We start from the raw sequence: 17,447 nt of genomic DNA, 5'->3' as shown, positions 1-17,447 counted from the left end.
GGGATTTTCTGTGTCTAGCCAGATGAACTTGAATGAGTGTGTGTGTGTAACATGTATGTTGTTCATGTTTGGATGTGTGCTTCATCTTAGGAGAAGGGAAAATGACTTCAGTTTTTTCACACTAACTCTTGACATGGCTACGTCTTTCTTTTTAGAGAGGTTTTTCACCTCCTTACACCATGTTATCAGTGTGAGCACAGAGAGCTGTGGCTGGAGTCAGAAACTATCCTATGATGCTCCGGATTGACCCCACCTCTATAGTAACCCAGTCCCTTGAGCTCAGAGGCCATCCAGGAGGACCAGCAGGCAGAAACCACAGCTGGTGAGTCCCTTTGAAGATGTTTGCACTGTAAGCAGAAACTGGAATGGCTTGCTCAAACTTGCTCCTCAGTCAAATTATTGAAGCTTTTCTTTAGATTCCTTTTGCTGTGTGCTCCTGAAAGGTCCACAATACATAGGCTACATGAGGTCAAGAAATAATATGGAATGGGTATTGTCTGGTTTTATAATCTTCTCTCCCAGGCCTATACTTGTGACTGTTCACGTGGTTGGTAAATCTACAGTAGTATTGCATGGCTTACTTTATAGACATCCATACATCCCACATCACAGACCTAAGAAAGAGAGAAATAGTTTCTAGAGAACCATGAAGTGCTGAAGGCACAGACATTCTTTCCTTTATTCCTTGGAGTCATCCTCTTTCTGTTGATTTTTGCTGATTTCTGTCATTTTTGCTCACTTTAGGCAGAACCTATATGATAGTTAATTTTTTGGTTGCTGTGTTGATTGGATTAAGAAACACCTAGGAGATCAGAAAATTATTCCTCTGGCTATTTCTATGGTGTGTTTCCAGATATATTAGATCGCTGGAGCTCTGAGATTATAGATGGTCTAATTCATTACGAGATTAAAAACATCAGTAGGAGCATGGGAGGAGAAACTGCGGAAGGTGAGAGAGCTGAGGTTGTAAGACATTGGGCTGCTCTTCTCACGCCGCTCCCTAACATTCCTATCTTTCTGCTCTGTCTGGTGAGGTGAGCTACTCTAGGGCTCTCCCTCATATGGTGGGGTGGGCAGAAAGCTCTGAAACTGGGAACTAAATAAATCTCCCCCTTGAATTTTTAAATTTTATTTTAGGTATTTTAACTACGGTAACATGAAGGTAACATGAATTCTGACTAACGCAATCTGGTTTCTCTTTGTGTTCACGGTTTGGTCGATATAAATGTGGCTTTTGGCTATTTGCCAGCTACAACCATTTCCCACGCCCCTTTGTTTACCAGAGCCAGCCAGGATAGTTGCAGACTGGACATCGATTAGAAGAGACTTGATAGAATGCTTTCCATGTGTAGGGATCCCATTTGCTGTCTTTCTGGAGCCTGAATGAACACTACGTGCATTTTTGGCCGTTTGTTTGTTTTTGATTGTTTTGATTGCCAGAAAATTTAGAATTTCTTCTTGGTGTCACAAGTCAGCACTTACCATAATGAATGCATAAAGAACCACTGACATCAGAGATAGTAGACACCTCCTTTTTAGTTACTCCGCCGTGAATATGTGCGCTTGTTCTATCTTTGTGTCCCATGAAATTAATCTTTCTAAGGCAAAAAGCTCTGAAGTCAGAAATAAACTCACCAACAACCCCACCATCAACCAAGCCTTCCCCACAGTTGGCTGTTAAGGAGCCAAAGCGAAACCCCAGGCATGGCTTTCCGGCCACACGCCGATTCCTATCTCTGAGTCTTTCTGTTCCCACCCTGTGGTATCTTTCCGCCATCCCAGTCTGCACGGAAGAACATTTCCCAGCAGATGCTTGGTGTACTAGCCACCTCTCTGTAGCTCTGAAGAAACACTTACAGTACCAGCAGACCACGGGGCTCACTCATCAGGCAGCCTATTTCTCAAAGGACAAGGAAATTTCCGGGCCTTTGGCTCCATTTTTGGTTCCCAGAAGCAGCCCCGTTTTAATTGATTCCTCTTTAATTTTCTCATATACCCTCACTTTGCCTCCAGTCTCCGATGCTGTCAGCATTCATTCACGGTCTCCTGGGGAGACCCTTAGGGCAACGTGCGAAGAATCTTATGTGGATTTCTGTGTAACTCATTCTTTCAAAAATAAAAACTGGGCCTTTCTTTAAAAAAAAAAAAATGTATGTGGCTCTGCTACAGTTTGGATGTAGTTTGTCTCCAAGGGTCATAAGTTGGAGGGTTGGTGCTTAGGAGTGGGTGTGTTCTGATGTGAGGGTGGAAACAGTAAGAGGCAGGGCCTAGCTGTAAGGCCAGTCACTGAGGATGTAGCTGTTGAGGATCTTAACACTGTGCTTGCGGGATCTGGCTTAGATATTGAAGGAAGGAAGGGGAAGGGGAAGGGGAAGGGGAAGGGGAAGGGGAAGAAGGGGAAGGGGAAGGGGAGGGAACAGGAGGGAATGGAAGGGAAGGAGGGAGGGAGGAAGGAAACCTAACTCCTGAAACTAGCATTTCCTATCTCACTATGTGACTTCCTTCCCATAAGCTGTCTTTCTGAGGTCACCCGTGACACAGTGTCATAACCCGAGGGGCTTTCTCCAGAGGCCAAATCGATGAGGTAAACCCTTCATTGTCTTTCAGCCTTTGAAACTTTGACATAAATTACTCTTCTGTCTTTACAGGTAGTCAGACTCAAGGAGGTTGAAATAGCAACAGAAAATGAACGAATGCAGTCAAAAACACTGCGCCCAAGATTCACGAATCATCTGTCCCCTTATTCCTGTGCAGGGTAAACTGTATAAATGCCCGTTAGCACATGTGACACGATGCACCTTGAACATTTCAACAACCCTTTCTTGAACCCTCTTCCCAGATGGGAACCCTCTTCTCTTAGGTTTCCCCCAGTCAGATCTCTCCTGATACCAAGCTGTCTTGGACAAGTTTGCTCTGACTCTCCAGTATACTGACTATTAGGTCGTGGGTTCTACTCGTGTATATTTGGATGCCCAGAAGAGTCAGATATGACATTCTTGGTAACAAGACATAATTATAAAGTTTGTTTAGCCTGTGGACACGCTAAACAAGGGACAGTTGCAATCTTATAAGCTCTTCATGAAGACCGAAGTTGTTATTCTTATCTTTTTCCTGTACTGCAGAGCAAGCCAATGATGTGAGAAACCCCATTCTGCATTCTAACGGGCAGTGCATGATTGCCCTTCAGACCTCTTGGGCTCAATGCTTCCTTTGCCCCAGACGCTATTCTCAACTTGTATGTCCTTTTTCCTTCTTTCAAAGGTTTGCTCCAAGGATATCCTCTCTGTGAGGTGTCCCCCGCCGCTCTGTTTCTGACCTCTGTATTCCCTAGTCCCTACCCACAGTTTTCTTTTCTAACCCCTGACAGAATTATCAGTGCTAAGGACACCAGGGCTTTGGTCCCTGCTGCTCACAGGTGAGTCGCCACCCCCCCCCCCCAGAGGAGTGCCTGGCACAAAACCCGTGCTCTCTAAATTCTGCTGGCTTTGGTGAAATGGCACTGCCTTACAGAGCTAAGAAGGGGTGGAACTATATGCTCACACATCTGTCTAGTTGTTAAATCTCTCAACAGCTGCCTTCTGGAGTTATAGAACTCTGCGTAGTATAGCAACTCTTTCTACTGCATCTGTAATGAAGCTCATTGCTGTTTTGAGTTTTCTGGCCTTGGATCATGACATCACACGGATCCGGTGGGGCTTGGGTTGAGTATGCCATCCCTTGCCTCCTGCCCTGCGTGCTGCCTGGGGCCTTCTCCTGGACTTCTGCTACCCAGTACGCATTATTTCTGGGTATCGGTTCCTGCCATTTCATGCTTTTATTTAGCTAGGATCCATCTTTCAAATGCGGGACTTTTCTAGGACAGTGTGCCTACAGGATGGATTTCCCAAGGTTCCTCTGCAGGTTAGATCATGTTTGATTTTTCCTTGACGGTGGGAAACAGGTTTCGAGTTGAGAATGACTCCCTCAGCTGCGCACACAGGCAGCACCTCGTGCTCTCTGCTGTCCAAAGCTGTGACTGCTTAGTCAGGGAAAGCCTTTCATTCCCCTCCAGAGACACTGGGGTCTTTTCATCTTGGAACTCTGAATTTTCATGATGTAGTGTAAGGAACACTTTCAATTCCTAGCACGGGGTGTTTCTGAGGAGGGCCTGGGCCCCGAGGAATTCTTCCCCACGACTTTGATAATTTACCTCTTCGATGCCTTTTCTGAGACCCCAGTCACACGTTACATCTCTTGAGCGTGACTTGGCTCTTCTGTACCAATCTTCTATTTTCCGCCTCTCTCCCTCTACTCCCTGCCTTCTGCATTAACTCCTTAACTGTTTCTCAGTCATTTGATCGGCTATTGTTTTAGTTTTATGAGTTATGTTTTAACAGCCTAGAAGGATTTTCACATTCTTCTGCTCCGTCTCCATATCCTATTCAGTTTTTATTTAATGAATTCAAGATCTTCCTAAATCCTCTTCCGTGCTAGACCCAAAGCTTTTGCTTATGTCTTTTAATCTCTTACATCCCTTAAATGATCTGTTTCTTCTAAGGGATAATTCATTTTTCTATTTTAGTCTCCTTTTCAAGCCAGCAAGTCTCTCCCATTCCTCTGTAATCCTCGCTAATTTATCATATTTGAGGAATTAAAAAAAAAAAAAAAAGAAAGAAAACAAAAAAACAGGGAGAGAGTTGTTCTGTGGTGTGAATAGAAGGGTTTCCCACTAGGTATGGATTCCAAATGTAACTTTATGACAAAAGGAAGGGTACCGCATGGTGGCCATCTTCCCCCTGTATTCGCTTATGTGACTTAAACTTCACTCAGGAAGCCAATGCCCGAGTCAGGAGTCTAACTCTCACACTGTTTGTGGTTTGGTTAAGACATTACTCATTTTCTCTTGGAGTTCACCCTAGCCACTCAGGCAGGAGTGAGGACACAGAGGAAGCGATGGATTCGAACAGTAACTTTCCACTCCTCCTCCTCCTCCACATCTTCAGCTCTACATTTCAGAGTCCTCCATCCGACTCAGAGCCCAGCTCCACTCTGCCTCCTAACTTGAGTTTCTAGAAAACACTTTATTTGCTTCTCAGTGGTAATGGAGTCTGTGTTCAGTGCCACTTGTGACTTCATTTCCCACTGTATTTACATCTGCATTGGTGGATGCTGTGTGAGACACCAGGCAGCGAATGTTAGGCGGAGGATGCTGGCTGAACCACAACTGGTGATTTCAATTGAGTTTTTGGTTTACATTTCCCAGGTAATTAAACATGACACAAATAACTATTGGTATTATTTCAAAAATTTCAAAATATAGATACCACTGCCGTTCTCCTAACAAGTTAATCTATATGTCACATTTTCATTGGCAAGGAGTTATGGGGTGAGAATGGTAGCTGAGTAGATAGTGCTATCTTTGAGTTAAATGGTAAAAAAAAAAAAAATACAGTGATAGCGAGGCCTCTTGGACTTCTAGCAACACGAGCTGGGTGTCAAGACTCGGGCCACGAACTTCCTGGAAGAGGATGTAGAAAGCAGGGCTTTCCCTCCTACTGTTTCACCTGGATATTGATCTGGCAGAAATTAGATACCAAGAACCGTGTGATGCAGATGCTACATCAACTTAACCTACTGCTGTGGAGCGTTTGATCCTACTGTGATTTCTGGACGGCTGGCAGACAGAGACTCTGACGGGGCTAGCCTGCACACAGGAAGGACAGTGTGCTGGAGTCAAGTGTCTGCTTCCCTGAGGATAAGGATGATAGGCGGCTCTAACGAGGCAGTTAAGACCATGGCTGATACTGTAAAGTGGCTGAATTATAAAAACCTCAGAGTGTACCCACCATACATGACAGAGATATGTTCTCTACAGATTCAAATGTTCCAGGCAGGACCTGGTCTTCCAGTGAGAATGCCCCAGGGGTAGGCTGTGTGCCTTTGTTGGGTGGGGGCTGGGCAGTGGAAATACAAAGGGTCTGCTTGTCTTGTCTCCAGTAGCCACTCAGGAGTTCCTTCCTAAACCACCTGCTGGTGTTACTCATGAGAGAAGTCTCCTTACCCAAGCTAAGGTATTGATTAAGATGGCAGGCTGATCAAATGATAAACAGAGGATGTAAATCAAAACAGGGATTTTTTTTTGAAGGATTTTCAGTGATGTCTAAAATATGAGGAGGCAGGTGTTCATGAGAACCATCCTTGCTCTCATCTACAGGCTAGGAGACCCTCATCTCCAGGAAGACAAATGTACAAACAGGAGCCAGGCATTTCACTGCCTCTGAACTGTATCCCAGAGCTGAGCTTTAAATACTCGCTATGAACTCACCAAGGGACCGTGCCTTTCTGCTCTGGGACCATCTCCTCCAGGAAACATGCAGGGTCCATCAGAGCCTACAGGGTCTTTGGACGACACTTTCCCTTGTATAAACTAGAAGAGTAAGATGTGGGAGCCGCAGGAAGTCAGAAGTTGAATGGTTAGTTGGCACTTGGAGTATACAGTGCATGGTCCACTCTATGTAGGACATTGTAGGTCCATTTGGCTGGAGTATAAGTCGATCATGCCCTGACTAAATAACTCTCCTTATAAGGTCAGTTCTTGTGGAAATTAGTGGTTAAGAATTTATATTTCACTTGCCATTTCTCTCTCAAAGTAAGCTTCTGAGGCTTGTTCCAATACATATTTACAGCTCACATTTGTATCTCCAGCAGGACGAATTCAGCTCTGAACTCAGAAAATGGAAGATGGTCTTATTTTAAAGCAACAAAAATTGGCATGCATGAAATCACTTAGTTGGACTTTGACACACATGTGAGAGACTTTTTATTTCTTCAAAATTGCTAGAGATTTAATGAAAACTTATAATGGTGGGCAAAAAAAAAAAACAAAATAAACAACAAAAACAAAAACCCACCCAACTTTATACTAAATACCCATTGTCCTTTAGTGACAGAAAAATAAGCTCTCTACTCAAGGAATTATGTATAGCTCACACTATAAAGACTCTACTCAAAATTGTCTAGGTTAGATTCCTGCCATCTGCAGATTTGGGGAAGGATTACGTCATTGCTGAGCCTCCACTCAAGTCTAAGGGACAGAGTTAAAGATCACACTGCCTCAATCGGTTGTTGGAGCCCATGTGATGTGCAAACTGCAGAATGTGCCACTCTAAGCGATACACGGCAAGTGTTCTGCAGTATAATGCGTTTCTCAATATAATTTTGTTCATCTTTAATATTTAATATGTTCACTCATTACGATAAACACATTTAACTCAACGCACAGACAATTAAGTTAAGCGACGGAGAGTGTCAGTAGAACAAAGTAAAAGGCAAGTTCTATCCCTTGGAATGCTTCCTCCCTTGGTTGTTTATAGGTGATCCCAGCATTGGGTTTCTCAGCCCCCCTCCCCCTTCCCCTCTGAAAGAGGTCGGAGAGAGTTTGTGATACTTACATCTATTAGGGCAGGACAGTTTCAAGGCCTCTCTGTCTGCTTGCCCATTACTCTTGACCCATCTAGAGCAAAGTTTCCAGAACAGTTGTTAACATGCAAAGGTAGACTTGCCAGTCGTGAGCAGAGATGATGACATCACAAGCCCTTTAGGGTGGAATCCATTTTCTCTTGTGTCATCTTCTTTCATCGCTTCCCTGCTATCTCTCCTCACTCACTCATCCTTGCTGAGGAAACACGGCCATGCTGGTCCTCTTTCCTCTGCCCCTTACTACTTATAGATGCCCACACTTTGAGTTAGTTTCAGGTATGTTTCTCACTTAAGACTCTGGGGTGGTCTCCTCAAAGAAGCATGCTAGGCACACATGTGGCCTCGTTAATTTGTCCCTTGTGAGTTTTCCCATCACAACTAAGCTCTGTCTTATTCTACGCTGGCTTTAAAACTGAAATTGGAGCAGTTATCATGAAAAATGGAGAATGGTGGGTCACGGCTATAACCCCTGCACCTTTGAGGCAGAGGCTGGGAGATGGCTATATGTTCAGAGGTATCCTGGGCTACACTGGGAGATGGCTATATGTTCAGAGGTANCCTGGGCTACACTGGGAGATGGCTATATGTTCAGAGGTATCCTGGGCTACACTGGGAGATGGCTATATGTTCAGAGGTACCCTGGGCTATGCTGGGAGATGGCTATATGTTCAGAGGTACCCTGGGCTACACTGGGAGATGGCTATATGTTCAGAGGTACCCTGGGCTACACAGTGACTTCTAAGTCAACCTTGGCTGCAGTATGAAACAGTGTTTTAAACCCTTTTCAACTGAAGCTGTGCATTTTGAACACACTAATGACAGCTCCTTTACATGCGAACCGTATGTTTTCCAGTTCACTAGAGCTGCCTCGTGCCTATGAGAAAAATGCGTGACTCCTTTCCAGGCCATTTCTAACCTCCCAGGTTGGTTATCTATTAAACAACCAAAGTTACCATTTAATGAGTCAGGGATACTCCTTAGTGACTTGGAAGACAGTAAGAGGACATACTATAGTGACCCTCTCTGCAACATGGAATAGACAGCTAGTGTGTAGGAAGTTTGGGACCTCCAAGGATGGTAAACCAGTTCCCACTCAGCTTTGTGTAACAAAAAGATGTATAATTGCACAGGAAAAGCAACACGACTAAGAAACCACGAGTGTCTAATGGCTTGAGGTAAACTCACAACTCTTCCTCGTTTAACTCAGATTGTGAACAACTCTGACGTCTTGGCCTTGCTTCTACCAAACTCAGTCATGGGGAAGATCATGCAGTAGAGAAGGGGGAAATGTTACTTCCTGCCCAAGTGCTTTCTGAAACTGACAGCCTGACATCCTTCGACAGCACTTGAAACCCTGGACAAGCTCTTAGCTGAGAAAACCAGTCCTGGATAAAGGTCTGACCCAGATATCCAGTTTTCTATGAGGTGTGTGTGTGCTGGGATTTTGGCAGAGTGCCATCATCTGTAACTAGCTGGGCCTTAGTGTCTGTCTATCCACACTTCTGAAACCTATGCAGGCGCTTCTGCAACGTGCTCTGGCTGTGTCACTGGAAGTGTTCTCTTGGTGATCTTCTTTCTTACCCTTTTCACCTAGTTGCACGCGCTTGCACACACTCACACACCCCTATTGTTCATCACCTTCAGTGTGAGTATATTGTTTCCACGGTTACCTTTAACTTGGCTTATTGTGATCACTCCCAATAGGCATCCTTACTTTTGCCTTTGATCCCTGAGTCAGACTGCTAACATATCAAGTCAGAGTAAGCCTGCTACAAAGGAAGTCAGACTGTGTCACTTCGGCTCCTGCCCTCATTGCTTTGTAAGGCCTTCAGGATCTAGCCAACCTCAGCACAGCCAAGCCCTCCTTCTGCTCAGTGCTTCCCTTCTGTGCAAGGCAGGCACACCCCCAGTCCCCCTCTGAGTTCACTTCTGTACTTCGAGAAGTCTACTCCCTAGTACTCACAGGGCTGGCAGGCTCACCACTTCAGGGAAGACTCAAAAGCCACCTTCTGAGTCACCCCACTGAAAGTATTTTATTTTGTGTCCTCTCTGTTGGAGAGGAGTCTGGAGCTTTCAGGGGATGTATTGGCTCTAGTGACTGACTTGGTGGTGGCATACTGAGAGAGAACAGCGAAGACCCGAGACCTTAGCTGACGGTGAGCATCTCTACCCTCTACGGGTACTTCTGGTTGTCAGTGCCAGATCTCCTGATTCGCAGCTCTGAGACAAAATCTATTCTGTAATCTCAATATAATTTTTGCCATTTCATTTGGCAAACCAGGTGGCTCCAAACTTTATGATACTTGGAAGAGTTTTAAACACAGGGCATCAGATGCAGGGTATATAAGCTTGGCTGTCTGTGAGCTCACACATACTATAATCCATCTCCGATATCTCTCTTTGGCCAGGGGTCATGATTTTCCAAATGGAACTCGAGATCTTATTTGAATCCATCCTTCATACACTCTGGCAGGATAATCCTGAACTCAAACCCACCAGTAGCAATTTGCATGAAGAAGTCTTTAAATGAATATTTTAACATGTATGTTAAACAAATGAATTCAAACATTTAAAATGTTCACTGCAACTCTAAAATTATGTCTCTTCAATGGCATATTGAATATTTTTTTCCTCACTAGGTAGCAGAAAATGTGATGTGGCAAGAAAATATGAGGAACAGATGGGAATGTCCTGGTCAACTAGAGCTTTCCTTCTGGCCGGAAAAGTGTCTTCACCTCTAACAGACAGAAATGTGAATGCATACACAACATCAGCACCGGTAGCAGCACCAACACCAGCACCAGCACCAACACCAGCACCAGCACCAGCACCAGCACCAAAACCAACATCAGCACCAGCACCAGTACCAACACCAGCACCAACACCAACACCAGCACCAGCACCAGCACCAGTACCAACACCAGCACCAACACCAACACCAGCACCATCACCAGTACCAACACCAACACCAGCACCAGNACCAACACCAGCACCAACACCAACACCAGCACCATCACCAGTACCAACACCAACACCAGCACCAGCACCAACACCAGCACCAACACCAACATCAGCACCAGCACCAGTACCAACACCAGCATCAGTACCAACACCAGCTCCTTCACCCCACCCGAACTGACTGCCTTCAAAGCCTTTGAAACATTCTTTGCAGCCCTTAAAACATAAGTCATCTTCAAAAATATGCAAGGAACTGTTGCATTCTTGGTTATTGTATTTCCACTCCCTAAACCTTTCCTCAAAATCCTACACATTCTGCTATCTGGCCACTCTCTGCTTTGCCACAGGTATACAATGTGACAGGCTCATGTCTGTCACACATCATCAGGTGAGGGAAGAGCTGGGACCCCTCCCCAACAAACAAACACTGACAACAACAAAACCACCTTTCTGTTCTTCACCAGGCAAACCCAGAAATGCAATGAGCTTTAGAAGTCTACAGACCTCTAACTCCCTGCATCCTCTCCACAGTGACTGGGGGATGACCAGGGTGACCTCTCACCACTCCAATTCTTATGGTATGATCTCATAAACATAAAGCTTGGTGCCTGTTTCCTAAGATGCTCTTCAAACCAGTGGCTACCTTAGACACAACTGGGCATTAATGATTGGCTACCTCCATAATCGCACTCTCCAGGCAAAGCATGAGATGGATTATTCTCTGCAAACTGAACATAGTCCTGTGGGCAGCATCCCCCGGCCTACATCCCACTAAGCCAGCTAACTAGCTAACTAGTCCATGCTGTCGATTACTGTGTTTGAATTACAGAAGCCCTTGGCCACCTGCCTTGTGCCTGTGACAAGTTCCTTTTTTTTTTTTTTTAAATCCTATTTATCTTCACAGTCATCTATTTGTGTCAAGACAAGAAGCATCCGAGCACAGCATCTGTTACTAGAGTCACAAAATTACCAAATACTTCTAGAAGGAAAGAAATAGGCGATAAATCCAAATTACATGTCAGGTGTCTTCGGAGGGAGCATTAGTCTTTCAATCACAGTGTCTTGTTTAAACAGAGCATATGGCATTGACAGCACAGTCGCCAGCTCAGCCTGGTCTGTAATAGGGACAGGCACCACAGAAATGTCACCTCTTCTGATTTGGCAGAGGAAAGCAGCCTCTACAATTCAGGCAACCCCGTCCCCCCCTTAACACCCCCCCCCCCTGCGCGCCTATGATGAAGTAGGTAACCATTAAAGTCAGTTCCCTATTGGTTACGTTTACTCTGAGGCTGCTGCTGCTGCTGCTGCTGAAACCTATGTAAATTCAGAATCTGATTTGGGGGGGGGGGGAATATAACTTTTTCTGGCAACTAATACTGGTCATACCCACTGGGAGAGTTACTTGATTTCTTTCTGAATGTAAGCAACAGGTCTGTGTGATCCTTCTAAATTAACCTTGTTGCTTGGTCTTCAGACTTTAGGGAGGTACAAGGGGAGGCAGTCAGGTGTTAAGAGGCAGACAGACCACATGGTAGGCACACTTGAAGAGAGATGCTGACAGCCTTTCCAGACAATCCCTGGCATCCCCCACAGCCCCGGAATCTGAAAACTGGCCCCAAGACATGCCCAGCCTTGCTGCTTGGATCCAGTCTCCCTGGTTCCCCGCCAAGCGCCCATGTGAGCCACACCTGAGTGCCAAGCCCCTTACCTGCCAGGCTGCCCGGCCTCTGGAGGGTGGCGGTGGCATACAGCTCCTGCGAATGCTTGCTGTACTGTTCAGACGCGTGGACCAGGCGCTTGGTGGGCGACAGGGTGGCGTAGGTGCCGATGGTGGAGCTCAGCTGGTGGATGGGCGAAGAGGAGATGGTGGACTGCACGGTGGGGGGCGAGGTCACGCGGATCGGGGACAGGCCGGCCGAGGACACGACGATGTTGATGGGCGAGCTGGTGCTGTAGGACTTGGCCAGGCGGCTGGGCGACTGCTTGGGCGAGGAGCCGCGCGGCGCGGCGTAGGCGGCACCCTCGGGGGCCGAGCCTCCTCGCTGCAGCTTGGTGGGCGAGCCGCCCTGCGTGGTGGTCAGCGGGGAGCCCCCGCGCGGCGGCGCGGGCAGCGTGGAGCTGGAGTAGTAGAGCGCCGCGGCGGCCGGCGGCGCGTCGGGCAGGTGGAAGGCGCTGCCCAGGCTGGGCGCGAACGGTTCCCGCGGAGGCGGAGGCGGTGGCGCAGGCTCGGAGCCCGCCAGGTGCCCCGCGCGGCCGGTCGTGCCCTGTGCCGGGAGGGAGAGCAGAGAACAGGCGCGCTCAGAGGTGGAGAAGCAGCCGCCCGCTCTCCCGCCCCGCCCGGCTCCAGAAGACAACTTCTGCGCCCAGGCTACGCGTGGAGAGGGACGCGAACCCACGCCCCAGCACGTTCCCAGCCCGGTTCCTTTCCAAGGAGAAAGGAGCTGGTTAGCAGAGGCCGGCTGACAAAAAGGCGAGAGGCATGCGTCTGCTCCGAGTTCCAAGAGGTTTTAGTCACAGAAGAAACATTTAAAGGCCACCCAACCGGTGATCTCTCAGAACGCTCTCTCTCTCTCTCTCTCTCTCTCTCTCTCTCTGCTAGCTTTTATGAAAACTCCAGGCATTAAACGCTCCCATTATTCCAGGAGACACACTTTCAGCCACCGAAAACTGACCGAATTGCGTACTTAGACCTAAAAGATGCACTACTTAGAATTGATTCTGCTGCCTTGCCGTTAAGACTCTTTTTGGGCAAGAGTTAAACGGAGGGAAAAGTGCTACGTCATGAGAGTAAGCCTGATTTTTCAGTACTTATAAAAAAAAAAAATCTAGAGGAAACAGATCAATTAAAATTGGAAACACTAAAAGTGCTTCCTTTTCTGGATATTAAAAGTGTACTAGATGGCTCAGTACAACACCCCCTGGTGTTGTGTCTTCTGACTGAAAGCCAGTTGCTTTCCTTGACTTACAAGAACACAAAAGACCAGGGCAGGGGTGGAGTTAGAAAGACAGTTTCCTCGAATCTCGCTCAGAGACAAATCTGCATTAGAATGAAAATACCGAGTTATCTACTTATGGGCAGGGTGACTAGATTCTCCAAGCTTCACCCAGGGCAGGAGAAAGGGTCTGCGGGGAGTCCCTGGTGTGAAAAGCAAGCAGCATCTCACAGGGTGTGAGAGAAGCTGGCAAGGAAGGGTATGGAAGGAAGAAGGCTGGTTGGGCTGGGAAGAGAGCAAGGAGATGAAGGGAGGAGGGAAGGAGAGCGGATAGATGCTCTCCACAGGAAACTTCCTTTGTGCCTCTGCCCTTTGGGGTGGTATTTGGCAGGTGGGAGGCTGGGCACTTGATCTGTGCACACACAGCATTCCAAATTGTCTGGTGAAACGCTGGGGATGTACCCAGAAAGCATCAAGACCCTGAATTAAGAACAAGTTGGGACTTGGGGAGACATCTTAGTAAAATCTTGTCTCCTAAGCTTGAGGAGTCCAGCCTGATCCCTGGCACCCACATTTCAGGGGGCAAATAGGGTTAGTCTACACTGCACTGGGGAGGCAGAGTGTCTGGCTGTTACTGGACAGCCAGTGTCTTCTCTTTTGAAGAGTTCAAGACCAATGAGAGAGACCTTGGTGGGGTTTTTTGTTTTGTTTTTTTGGGGGGGTGGGGATGGGGGTGGGGTGGGGTAGGGAGATGGTGAGGTGGGGATGGTGGTGATAGTATACAGAACCCAGGGAGGCTGTCTTCTGACGCCACCCCAACATGGGTAGAACATATCCATGTACCCTCATGCACATGTATACACACACAAACACACACACACACTAAGCACACTAAGCACAGAATTTTATGAGGGAGACAACTCTTTGTTGAGAGACACTCTCTGTGGAAGGTATATATGTGTATTTCTACCACACACATTTGTTTACATATAATGTGTGTGTTTGATATAAATTTTATAAGTGCATCACATATCCCAATCCGAACGGGAACTATTTTAAGCTTTCCAGGAGGAGTGGGATGTGAGCTCCATGCGCTTGCTCACAGGAGTCTCTCTAGCAACCTCAAGAGGACCTGATCCACAGAGAGACTGCAGCGGCGTTTGCTCAATCAATGAAGGAGTGATTCATAAATCTGGCCGGAGGTTTTGGCTTAGAGAGTTTGAAGGATGTACCAGCTCTGGGAAACTCCTGTGTCTCCCTGAATCCCATCGCTATGGTCTAACATCAAACTAAGAAGCTTGGAGTTGCTTCCTTAGCAGGGCTGTAAGAGACCTGGCTTCTGAAACCAAACTGTAGGTGGAAATTGCCAGGGAACTTCTAAAAAATATTGGAACAGCTAAGATTTACCCTAGACATTTCATTCAGAGCCTTTGATGGTGGTACCTAAGCATCAGGTCATTGAGCCAGCTTCCCAGCAGATTCTAATGCCCAGCACACGTGAGAACCAGATCTCAGAGTTGTGGTTTCCAAAGGGTCCTGCTTATTTACTAGACAACAGCATCACTGCCTTGAATAGAACAGAATTCCTAGTGGAGGCCAAGCTACCTCTGTCAGGAGAAGCTCTCTAGGTGACTGAAGTCTCCACCAAACTTTGAGAAGCAATAATGGTTCTGGGTGGCTGAAGTGGGTCCTGGGGTTAATAACAGTCTGTTGAGGGAGGTAGATGGTACTGATCCTAAAAATTCTGACAAGCATGCAGACATTTTCCTTCTGAGGCTCCACTCTGTTCATTGTTGACTAAGATCTCTACGACCTCATTTCTGGCTAGCGAGTGGTGGGAGAGCCTCACACAGGAAGATAATGGCAGAAACATTAAGAATAGGGAGTCCCCTGCTTACAATAAACTCTATTATGTCTTCTATGACACAAATAATGGCCTTCTATTACATTAACAATGGCATTAGAGAGGGCATTCTTTTTTAATGAATAATGATAAATGTGCCTAATTTAAGTGCAGCTGTCTTTTTAGCAGTGAATGGAGGTTGATACTGAGATTATATAATTGGTCGCAATACAAGAATAAGTGATTTTGATCTGCTGTACCCCACCACCTCCTCTCAATACTCAGGAACATTATGGAAGAAGGAACGGAAAGATTATAAGTCAGAGAACAGGAAAGAGCGTTGTGTGATAGTGTCTTCTAGCCACAACAGGGACATTCCAGCAGTAACTCACAGAGGCTGTGGCTGCCTGTACAAAACCTTAATAAGATCAAGTCAGTCCCAGCATGAACGGGACAGTATCCCAAAGGGTTCCACCCAGGAGATACTGAAAGGTAACTCTTAAGGAGGGATGGAGAGTCCGTGTTCATCTGGGGTATCACCCTGGTAGGTTGTCTATGCTCCAGTAGATGACCCTACATTTATGAGCAGCACTGACCGGACTGGTTGGGTTGGGTGGGTTTCAAACAAATGAGAAGAGGACAGAGATGAAGTTGGATGGAATAGGTGGTGTTCTGGGACAGGGACAGGACAAATAGCTGTGAGGGTGGGGAAGGGGTGTGACTGTAAAACACTGTGTGCATGGATGGGATTCTCAATGGAAGCTAGTGTTGAGACCTACAACTAATCAAAATGCATAAAGGACTGTTCTATGCCTTGCCCCACTTGGTAAAGCAGTCCTTCCATTTAAGGCCTCAGGGTCTTTGCTGGAGAGGGGTGGTCATTTTGTAAGAGCCAGAGGACCAGACAGGACATCGGCCGGGAGACTGTGTCTTTTATGTGACAGGGAGGCTGCACCCCTGAAATCTCAACAGCATGGCTTCCTAAACATGATCCGCAAAACGAGTTGACATCCCAACACTCGGTGAAGATGGAGGAAATCTCACAAGGCCACAGCCCTAGATGCAGAGCTACAGGCTGCTGAGAGAGGGAGGCTTCCTCCTCTCCATGGATGAGCTCCCAGCAAGTTCAATCCCAAGTGGTTATCCCTACATGTGCTTAGAAGCACCACTAGGTGGACTTGGCCATGCATGTGTGTGCATGCATGCATGTGTGTGCATAAAACAATAATAACTACAGAAGAGGAGGTTGAACATTTGCGATTCAGGAGTTGGGACATGGAGAGGGAACAGAGGAAATAATGTATATACAGTTAGTTCACTTATGTAAAAACTTTGAAAAAATAATTTTAAAGGAACTAGTTTAATTAATAAGCTAGTTTACCAATAAAGTGGAATAAGTACTCAATATTTATGTATTTGACTTATGTGTATCCCAGGAAAGCTCTGGTTTGTAAATACCTTGCCAGGTTTGTTTGTTTATTTGTTTGTTTTTGTGTTTTGTATCTGCTGGAACATGCAATTTTGAAAGTACTGATTATGTTGAATATTGACATTTACAAACTTTTCCTTAAATGGTCCCCAAATCTATAGAAGTTTTGGAAAATGCCAGATGACCGTTAGACATTTTGAAAGCTAAGGTGTCTAAGTCAAAAATAGACGTATAGGAGGATCTTGGTAAAAAGTTTATAGAATTTTTAACAAGGAAAAGGGAAAGGAGAAAGAAGCAATAATATTTTATGTTATCTCTGAGGCAGCAAGTAGTGTTATTCAGTGTGTGTGTACTAAAACACAAATTTAACCCAGCCTGCTGTCTCTGTGTGTTTAAACACCCCCATCATTCAGCATCCTCACTACACCAGCCTTATTGGTACCCACTGAGCAGCATGGCCTCATCCACTTGCTTTAGGCCTGGTAATGTCCCAAACTGGCATGTCCCAATTTAGCACTCACTAGACAGACAGGCTCATTGAAGGCCTCAAATGCTGCTTGTCAACGGAAGCACTGGATTTAGCGTGCACATGATTAATCCCAATTCACACAGCCACACGTAACCAGGGGCTAACTTATTGGGCTGCACAGCTGCACCAGCTCATCTATAGCTCATAACAAATAGTCCAGGGATGCTGTGGTCCATCACTGTGGCTGATGGAGTAATAAATGTCGAAGAGCAGCTCATCATTTGCACAAAAAATGGGAATCTGGGAGCACACATTTGCTTCTGTTTCACTGTATAAATTCATTTAGTGCCTCTTGGC

At 46.2% G+C, this 17,447-nt stretch overlaps 1 protein-coding gene across 3 annotated transcripts in view; it reads right to left on the bottom strand.

The window, feature by feature from the left end:
* The window catches only part of Ctnnd2 (catenin delta 2), an 801,097-nt gene that overhangs the window by 335,856 nt on the left and 447,794 nt on the right, over nt 1-17,447 (bottom strand). For all 3 annotated transcript variants that reach the window (XM_021208296.2, XM_021208297.2, XM_029543879.1), the window contains one exon: nt 12,125-12,680. In XM_021208296.2, coding sequence (XP_021063955.1) covers nt 12,125-12,680 — 556 coding nt within the window. The remainder of the gene's footprint in view (nt 1-12,124; nt 12,681-17,447) is intronic.

This window comes from Mus pahari, chromosome 11, assembly GCF_900095145.1.
Source record: "Mus pahari chromosome 11, PAHARI_EIJ_v1.1, whole genome shotgun sequence".
NCBI classification, from domain to species: Eukaryota; Metazoa; Chordata; class Mammalia; order Rodentia; family Muridae; genus Mus; species Mus pahari.
This window is presented reverse-complemented; position numbering and strand designations above follow the sequence as displayed.